This window comes from Oncorhynchus tshawytscha, unplaced genomic scaffold (assembly GCF_018296145.1).
Source record: "Oncorhynchus tshawytscha isolate Ot180627B unplaced genomic scaffold, Otsh_v2.0 Un_contig_15300_pilon_pilon, whole genome shotgun sequence".
NCBI classification, from domain to species: Eukaryota; Metazoa; Chordata; class Actinopteri; order Salmoniformes; family Salmonidae; genus Oncorhynchus; species Oncorhynchus tshawytscha.
In genome coordinates this window covers 38,438-48,271 of record NW_024608251.1, presented here as the reverse complement: position 1 = coordinate 48,271, position 9,834 = coordinate 38,438, and the positions used below count along the sequence as shown (strand labels likewise).

At 38.3% G+C, this 9,834-nt stretch overlaps 1 protein-coding gene and 1 non-coding gene across 2 annotated transcripts; both read left to right on the top strand.

Moving 5' to 3' along the window:
• Positions 1-4,606: 4,606 nt before the first annotated feature.
• Positions 4,607-9,290, top strand: LOC121843358. The gene is made up of 4 exons (XM_042312975.1): positions 4,607-4,743; positions 5,354-5,686; positions 6,410-6,543; positions 8,426-9,290. The coding sequence occupies exons 1-4, from the start codon at positions 4,677-4,679 to the stop codon at positions 8,534-8,536; spliced, it is 645 nt and encodes a 214-aa protein (XP_042168909.1). The 5' UTR covers positions 4,607-4,676; the 3' UTR covers positions 8,537-9,290.
• Positions 6,948-7,000, top strand: LOC112241002. The gene has a single exon (XR_002952162.1). It is a non-coding gene; the product is annotated as a U7 small nuclear RNA (small nuclear RNA).
• Positions 9,291-9,834: the final 544 nt, after the last annotated feature.

Here is a 9,834-nt window from a genome sequence, read left to right as displayed (position 1 = left end):
CGTGGCACAGTTGACAGAAACTTGCCCCTGGAACTCTACCCTACTTTGGTATGAATCCTTCCAAAGTTAATTGATTTCATAAACTGAGCTTTTACAGTTGCATAGCAAGTGGTTGAAGTAGCAGCACTATTTTTCATTTTGTCTCACAGGCCATTTGCCCAGAGGGACCATTATCCACACATGAATATTTCAGACTTCAGCATAGAAAAACTATTGAAAAAAGTATCCTCTCTACTTCATGTCTTGATGTTCACATTCATTTAATATACTGTATGTTTTATCATCCTTTATAGTTGCTATATGTTACATACTGTACAGATGTACAATATGTAAATCAATATTTTATTAATATATGAACATAAATTACAAAAATATAGAAAAGCATTTTTAATGTACCACCATATACAGTATCTCAATATACAACTTTCATGTATGGGTACCTCACTTGAGATCAGTGATGAACTGTTTTCTAATAGGATATTTTCTGTATCAGGTTTAGCTCCAGTGTTTGGCCCAGAAATGTTTCCTTTTGTGTTTCCAGCTCTCTGAGGCCTGGCCCTCAAAAGTACCCAAATTGTTGGCTTTATGCAGACACCCCCCCCCCACTAGAGAGCGTTGTTCTCACAGCCTGACTTGAGGTTTACCAACAGTAGGTGCTGTGTGCACTGGCTTTAGTTCCAGACCCATTCTAACCTGATTCAATAAGCAATTGACCAGACACACTCTAACCTGATTCAACAAGCAATTGACCAGACCCACTCTATCCTGATTCAATAAGCAATTGACCAGACCCACTCTATCCTGATTCAATAAGCAATTGACCAGACACACTCTAACCTGATTCAACAAGCAATTGACCAGACCCACTCCAACCTGATTCAACAAGAAATCGACCAGACCCACTCTAACCTGATTCAATAAGCAATTTACCATGGTCTTCAATTTAGACCATAATTATTGAATCAGGTGTGTATACACACTTCCTCCACAGTGTAGCTTTCTAAGGGAGATGTCATGTTATATAATTTGCTGTTAAATATGTTGTGGTGAGGTTATGTTATGTGGTGAACCATTCACCTCTATGTCTGGGAGTAGAGGATATGTTATGTAGTGAACAGTGGTGGAACAAATACCCAACTGTCATACTTGAGTAAAAGTAAAGATACCCTAATAGAAAATGACTCAAGTCAAGGTGAAAGCCAACCAGTAAAATACTATTTGAGTAAAAGTCTAAAAGTATTTTGTTTTAAGTATACTTATTTATCAAAGGTAAATGTAATTGCTAAAATATAAGTAATTTCACATTCCTTATATTAAGCAAACCAGACGGTACAATTTAAGTACTTTTGGGTGTCAGGAAAATGTATGGAGTAAAAAGTACATTATTTTCTTTAGGAATGTAGTGAAGTAAAAGTAATCAAAAATATAAATTGTAAAGTACAAATAACTAAAAATAACTACTTAAGTAGTACTTTAAAGTATGTTTACTTAAGCACTTTAGACCACTGGTAGAGAACCATTCACCCCTTTCATGTATGGGACTAGAGGATATGTTATGTAGTCAGTGGTGTAAAGTACTTAGGTAAACATACTTTAAAGTGCTACTTTTTTGGGGTATCTGTACTTTCCTTTACTATTTATATTTTTGACTACTTTTATTTCACTACATTCTTTAATAAAATATTGTACTTTTTACTCCATACATTTTCCTTGACACCCAAAAGTACTACATTTTGAATGCTTAGCAGGACAGGAAAATTGTCAAATTCACACACTTATCAACCGAACATCCCTGGTCATCCCTACTGCCTCTGATATGGCGGACTCACTAAACACAACTGCTTCATTTGTAAATGATGTCTGAGTGTAGGAGTGTACCCCTGGCTTTGTGTCAATTTAAAAAACAAGAAAATGGTGCCATCTGGTTTGCTTAATATAAGGAATTTTAAATGATTTCTACTTTTATTTTTCATACTTAAGTATATTTTAAACCAAATACTTTTAGACTTTTATTAAAGTAGAACTTTACTGGGTGACTACTTTTACTTGAGTCATTTTCTATTAAGGTATCTTTACTTTTACTCAAGTATAACAGTTGGGTACTATTTCAGCCACTGTATGTAGTGAACCATTCACCTCTATTATGTCTGAGAGTAGAGGATATGTTATGTAGTGAACCATTCACCTCTATCATGTCTGAGAGTAGAGGATATGTTATGTAGTGAACCATTCACCTCTATCATGTCTGAGAGTAGAGGATATGTTATGTAGTGAACCATTCACCTCTATCATGTCTGAGAGTAGAGGATATGTTATGTAGTGAACCATTCACCTCTATCATGTCTGAGAGGATATGTTATGTAGTGAACCATTCACCTCTATTATGTCTGAGAGTAGAGGATATGTTATGTAGTGAACCATTCACCTCTATCATGTCTGAGAGTAGAGGATATGTTATGTAGTGAACCATTCACCTCTATCATGTCTGAGAGTAGAGGATATGTTATGTAGTGAACCATTCACCTCTATTATGTCTGAGAGTAGAGGATATGTTATGTAGTGAACCATTCCCCTCTATCATGTCTGAGAGTAGAGGATATGTTATGTAGTGAACCATTCACCTCTATCATGTCTGAGAGTAGAGGATATGTTATGTAGTGAACCATTCACCTCTATCATGTCTGAGAGTAGAGGATATGTTATGTAGTGAACCATTCACCTCTATCATGTCTGAGATATGTTAGAGGATATGTTATGTAGTGAACCATTCACCTCTATCATGTCTGAGAGTAGAGGATATGTTATGTAGTGAACCATTCACCTCTATCATGTCTGAGAGTAGAGGATATGTTATGTAGTGAACCATTCACCTCTATCATGTCTGAGAGTAGAGGATATGTTATGTAGTGAACCATTCACCTCTATCATGTCTGAGAGTAGAGGATATGTTATGTAGTGAACCATTCACCTCTATCATGTCTGAGAGTAGAGGATATGTTATGTAGTGAACCATTCACCTCTATCATGTCTGAGAGTAGAGGATATGTTATGTAGTGAACCATTCACCTCTATCATGTCTGAGAGTAGAGGATATGTTATGTAGTGAACCATTCACCTCTATCATGTCTGAGAGTAGAGGATATGTTATGTAGTGAACCATTCACCTCTATCATGTCTGAGAGTAGAGGATATGTTATGTAGTGAACCATTCACCTCTATCATGTCTGAGAGTAGAGGATATGTTATGTAGTGAACCATTCACCTCTGATCATATGTCTGAACCATTCACCTCTATCATGTCTGAGAGGATATATGTTATGTAGTGAACCATTCACCTCTATCATGTCTGAGAGTAGAGGATATGTTATGTAGTGAACCATTCACCTCTATCATGTCTGAGAGTAGAGGATATGTTATGTAGTGAACCATTCACCTCTATCATGTCTGAGAGTAGAGGATATGTTATGTAGTGAACCATTCATTCCTCTATCATGTCTGAGAGTAGAGGATATGTTATGTAGTGAACCATTCACCTCTATCATGTCTGAGAGTAGAGGATATGTTATGTAGTGAACCATTCACCTCTATCATGTCTGAGAGTAGAGGATATGTTATGTAGTGAACCATTCACCTCTATCATGTCTGAGAGTAGAGGATATGTTATGTAGTGAACCATTCACCTCTATCATGTCTGAGAGTAGAGGATATGTTATGTAGTGAACCATTCACCTCTATCATGTCTGAGAGTAGAGGATATGTTATGTAGTGAACCATTCACCTCTATCATGTCTGAGAGTAGAGGATATGTTATGTAGTGAACCATTCACCTCTATCATGTCTGAGAGTAGAGGATATGTTATGTAGTGAACCATTCACCTCTATCATGTCTGAGAGTAGAGGATATGTTATGTAGTGAACCATTCACCTCTATCATGTCTGAGAGTAGAGGATATGTTATGTAGTGAACCATTCACCTCTATCATGTCTGAGAGTAGAGGATATGTTATGTAGTGAACCATTCACCTCTATCATGTCTGAGAGTAGAGGATATGTTATGTAGTGAACCATTCACCTCTATCATGTCTGAGAGTAGAGGATATGTTATGTAGTGAACCATTCACCTCTATCATGTCTGAGAGTAGAGGATATGTTATGTAGTGAACCATTCACCTCTATCATGTCTGAGAGTAGAGGATATGTTATGTAGTGAACCATTCTGGGAGTAGGGAGTCTAGTGTTATGCACATCACCTGAACCCAGGTTGCACATAGAAAGCATCAGTAGAGTTAGAAGTCATTGTCACACACTCTGGTTTGTTATATTTACCTGCCTATAGTCTCCCTAATAACAGGTCACAACAGTGTGAACTAACTTTGAAAAGTTGATGGCGTGTGTCCATTTGAAGTGGTTGTTGTAGCGTTCCATTCCAGTTGTACTTGAAGTGACTGTCTTTGAATGACAAACCCACAAATTAATGCTCTGAAAATAATTGTGTTTTGTTGTTTAACCTCATTTATCCCTAACCTATGACTGTATCACACACAAGTAGGCCTACTTCGTGTTCCTATTGGTGGAGAGGTTCTAGAGCAGACACCACTGTGGTATAGACATTCTGTATATTTCCTGTCATTTGAAGGCTCAGTTTAGTTGTGATGTGAAGATCTTGTATTGGCAGGATGTCTGCACTCTGTCTGTGTTGTGCAATCTTCCTCTGCCTTCTTTGCTGCACCTTGGCTGAGAAAGGTGAGTGGTGTTTATTTTAGTTTTCTATTGGGAGGTGGACATCCTTTTTAGTTCATGGAAAGGGGTGTTTTTTTATTTAACATTTCACCTAGTCAATTTTACATTTAAAATATATTATGTACAGTCGACTCCTGATAAGCGCACTTTGAATAAGTACAATACAGTTTTCCAGTCTCATTTCAATGACATGATTTTCAATAGCTTGCTCCTGATAACTGCATATCTGGCACAACAGTCCCAAGCCATTGCCTTTTTCAGGAGTCCAACTGTAATCTAGAGTCCACTGTAATCTAGAGTTGCAATATCACAGATATACAGATGCTGTTTTCAAGTCATTTACTTTTCAAGCATAATATTCAAATGAGAGTAGTAGATGGTTCCTTGTATTCATAATCCATTTCCAAAAATAGACCCAGACTTGTGTGAAACTAGTTTTGGGTAGTAAAGATCTCCTTAATTGGTTGGTATTGGCTTATCCTTAAAACAAAAGATCTGACACATATGTGTAGCATTTCGCTACACTCGCATTAACATCTGCTAACCATGTGTATGTGACAAATAAAATTTGATTTGTGTGTTTTTCTTCCATTCTCCCATCTGCTCATGAAAGGGAGCAAGGGACTGCTGGTCCGAAAGCAGGAGGGAGACACTATGACCATCCACTGCAGCACCTCTCTGCCAGACCAAGAAAACCTGAGTGTGTACATGCGCCTAACAAAAGAGATTCTAGTCCTCTACTTTCACCAGGAAACAGAAAAATTAACCCTCCACGAGAGGTTCAAACTCAGATTGACGACTAACGGAAGACTCAACAAAATGGACATCACCATCACAAACCTGACCACAGAAGACTCTGGGGCCTTCTGGTGTGTGTACAGTGTTTATAAGAAAAACAAGATTGAGAAGACTGAGGGGGAAGGAGCTGTTTTGCTGGTGGTGAATGGTGAGTGTCTCAGCCAGTCCTGATTCGTTCCCTAACCATCCATTTGGCACTTACTGCACCCTTCAATGTTCAAGTTTTTTGTGGTCATATGCTCAAGCACAGTGAAATGTTTAACTTGCCAGCCTTATCCTACAGTGCAGCATTCAATATCAAAATAGTATAACTAATAAGCAATTAAATAGAAAACAACATGAGAAATAAGATAAGGAGCTGGATAAATGGATATGAATGGTAATCAGTAATCCATGAACAGCAGTGTAGTGGTAGGAATACATCTAATACAAAGGGGGAGCAGTAGTTATGAACCATTTAACAGTCTTATGGTCAGGGGACAGAAGCTGTTTAGGAGCCTGTTGGTCTGAGCCTTTATGGACCGGTACTGTCTGCTGGACGGCAATTTTTCTGGCCTTTCTCGGACACTGCCTGGCATGTATGTCCTGGATACAGATCTGTACGTTGGAAGCTGCTCCACTGGTTATACCTATCACGATCCTTCAGATCTACAAATATTGAATGGTAATGGGGTCAAGAGGAGGGTTAGGGAACGATTCAGGACCATTGTCTTAATGTGATCTCTGAGCAGCACAGTCTCATAGGAACTAATCCTAATTTGAGCTACCAGGCTGTAACTTCTTAACAAGTTCAAACTGGTCAGTTTGTTGAGTTGTATTGGACTGAACTGAATTAAAATGTCTGCTACCCTGGTGTGTTGCTGTGCCACAGATGAGGAGTGTGACCAGAATGACGCATCCTCAGGGCTAGGAATGTCCTGGTATCTGGTCCTGGTCTCAGCTGTCACTGCTGGCTCTGTGCTTCTCCTGAGTCTGCTCATCCTCTTCATCTGGGTCATCCCCAGGGTAAGTACTACAGTAAAGAGTGTGTGTGTGCCCACATTAAAAAATACTGCAGTTTACTATAGAATACTACAGTAGTGACTATAGAATTCTGTAGTAAACTGTAGTATACTGTACAATACTATACACTGTAGTATCCCTCGATCATGTGTAGTACTTAATGTTGGAGTATACTGCAGTATTATATGAAAAAAACCTGAGTAAATTCTACAGTATTGTCCCCAAAAACACTACAGTCTGCAAAAACACTAGACTTTAATGATAGTAAATACTACAGTATTTAATTTGCATAACCCCTAACCATTCCCCTCCCCATATCCACATTTGTGCTAGGTTAGTTCAGAGCTTCTGCTTTTTTCTATATCTTCTCAGACCCCTGTCCTACCTACCTACCTACAGGTTATGGAAAATGTTCTCTTTTAGTATTTCTCCAGTAGGTTTCCTCAAGGAAAAAGCCTCCACTTCTATTTGAAAGATAATAAACTAAAATACTATAGTAAATACTACAGTAATATCCGCAATGGCACAACAGTAAATACTATAGTATATTACAGTCCGCAAAAAACACGACAGTAAGTACTACAGTATACAATCCGCAAGCACACTGCAGTAAATACTACAGTATACTACAGTAAATACTACACACTGCAAAAACACTTAATTAAATACTTATATAATACAGTTAATTTACATCATACAATACATCATTAATTTACATCATTATTTTTACTATAGTTAACTGTAAATACTAGAGTATAATACTGTAAATACTACTTTAGTACGCAAAAACACTACTGTAAATACTACAGTATATTACAGTCCGCAAAAACAGTAAATACTATAGTATAAAATACAGTTTTCTTTTACTACAGTATTCATACTATAGTTAACTGTAAATACTACAGTAAATACTACTTTAGTCCACAAAAACACTATAGTGAATACCACAGTATTTATATCATAGTATACTGTAGTATTTTTTCGTGTGTGTGTGTAGGTGTTTAAGCTTGTGAATCTGTGTGTAGGTGTTTAAGCTTGTGAATCTGTGTGTAGGTGTTTAAGCTTGTGAATCTGTGTGTAGGTGTTTGAGTGTGTGTGTCGGGTGGCAAGATTGCCACCTCAGCACTGTCTCCATTGACCTGTCTTTGGTAGGGAAATGCACAGTTTTTAACTTCAGCCTTTTGCTTTGACTCATATATGTAGACCTGATGGAATCTGTTGGGGAAGTTCTATTATCAGTACTGTCACAACATATTTGACAGGATATAGCTCCTTATACTAGACATGTTCAGTGGTATTGTTTGATTTCATCTATATTGATCGTATTTCCTGAGTTATGAACTGCTTCTGGGGTCTTGCGCAAATTCTGCCCCTGCATATTCCGTCTCATCTATCTTGCGCGCGCGTCGTGCGTGTGTGTGTGTGTGTGTGTGTGTGTGTGTGTGTGTGTGTGTGTGTGTGTGTGTGTGTGTGTGTGTGTGTGTGTGTGTGTGTGTGTGTGTGTGTGTGTGTGTGTGTGCGTGCGTGCGTGTGTACAGTATACATGTACATTTTTGACATTTGCAATGTGTTGATGATAATGTTAGTTCAATTAATTTCAATTCCATACAAAAGGTATTTACTGAAACACAAGACCACTTCTGATCCCCCCTTCTAAAGACACGGCGACATGAAGCCTAGAGGTTAAGAGCGTTGAGCCAGTAACAGAAAAGGTGCTGGTTAGAATCCCCGAGCAGACTTGGTGAAAAATGTGTTGCTGTGCTCTTGAGCAAGGCGCTTAACCCTAATTACTCCTGTAAGTCGCTCTGGATAAGAGTGTCAGTTAAATGTTAATAACATAGCGTACTAATAGTCATTTTCTGACCAAGATCTCTTGTCTTCCCAGTTAAAGGCATGGCGTGCAACGATTAGACCAACACAGGGCAAGAGTAGCGATGTCTATGAAGACATGCGCACCACCATCAGACGTGCACACCCCCCTCAGATGGGTTATTAGTGATGTTGCACGGCAGCCATCTTTACTTTTGGCACCAACCTAAGACAGGTTGCTACGGGTGTTGCACAGCAACCATCTTTACTTTGGGCACGACCTTCGGACAGCTTGTTACTGATGATGCACGGCAGCCATCTTTAATTTGGGTCCAAATGGAAGCTCATGTCAGCTGACTAGGAGACAATTATGTAAACACACTGTAATACATGATGTCAACGAAGGACTTTGAAAGATATATTCTCAGGTTGTGTTAAGTAGCAACGGCTTGCATCAATGATGTACTCTTATGTCAGTCATTCAACCTCAAGGTAAGATACCTATATACTGTAGCTACTTAAGTACACAGCATTGTATGTGACTGACATCACACATTGTAAATGGTTGTTCATACAGAGGTTTGTTATAGTCCTTGACCCTGACGTAGCAGGTAGAATTTGAGTCTTGTAATTACAACCACAATTTAACTTGAAAATAGCACTGATTGCTGTGCATGGAATTTCATTGTCTTTAGCTGTACATTCTATTTTTCTTTATAGATTGACAATATATTTTTAACAACTTTTAAATGTTGAATTGATTCTCTATTGTATATATTTTTTTACATATTTGATGGCATTGGGCCTATGCATATTTTTCAGGCGCCAGGCAACTTTTACTGCTATTTTATTGTAATATTTCTTTAGTTCCTGTACTGATCATGTTGTTCCTGTAATGATAGTCTATTTTTTATAATAAATGAGTCGTAAGACTAACAGTTCCGTTTCTGTGGTCATTGTGGCATCTCATGTTTTTCACAACAGTTTTGTGATGTTTGCATTTTAAGAACCCACATCAGCAGGGCTCGTCTCTCTAAAGGAAAACAAGTGTATTTTTTATATTTGCTGGACAGGCTGGGGTTGGTCGGTCCTGCTGTCACCTTACAGCACTTACTGTATGGCCCACTAACTAGCTGGGATCCAATCACAGGTCTACTGCTTTACTGAATACTGTGTTCCCCTTCCATTTACTCCTGTCTCTCTCATTAAATCACACAAATATGAAAAGGAGTGGAAACACACTCTCCTTAAAAACCAGTATTCTGAAAGCCTGAATGACTATCAGTTAATAAGTCCACCTACCGACTCATTAACACAAGTGTTATTCTGCATTCCGATTATACTAATGTGTGTTAATGCCGAATCATTTTCCAGTGGAGTGTCATTCTACAACAACTTAATAGCTGTGTTCAGGGTTTCCAATAGAGCAGTGGTCCTCAACCCCTGGTCTGTGGACCACCACTGTTCCCTGAGATGTTAGTGACT

Excerpts from the sequence above, each read along its gene's own strand:
- LOC121843358 (XM_042312975.1), top strand. The coding sequence starts at position 4,677 with ATGTCTGCACTCTGTCTGTGTTGTGCAATCTTCCTCTGCCTTCTTTGC. Across the intron at positions 4,744-5,353 it reads CTGCACCTTGGCTGAGAAAG|GGAGCAAGGGACTGCTGGTC; the intron begins GTGAGTGGTGTT and ends TGCTCATGAAAG. Across the intron at positions 5,687-6,409 it reads TGTTTTGCTGGTGGTGAATG|ATGAGGAGTGTGACCAGAAT; the intron begins GTGAGTGTCTCA and ends GCTGTGCCACAG.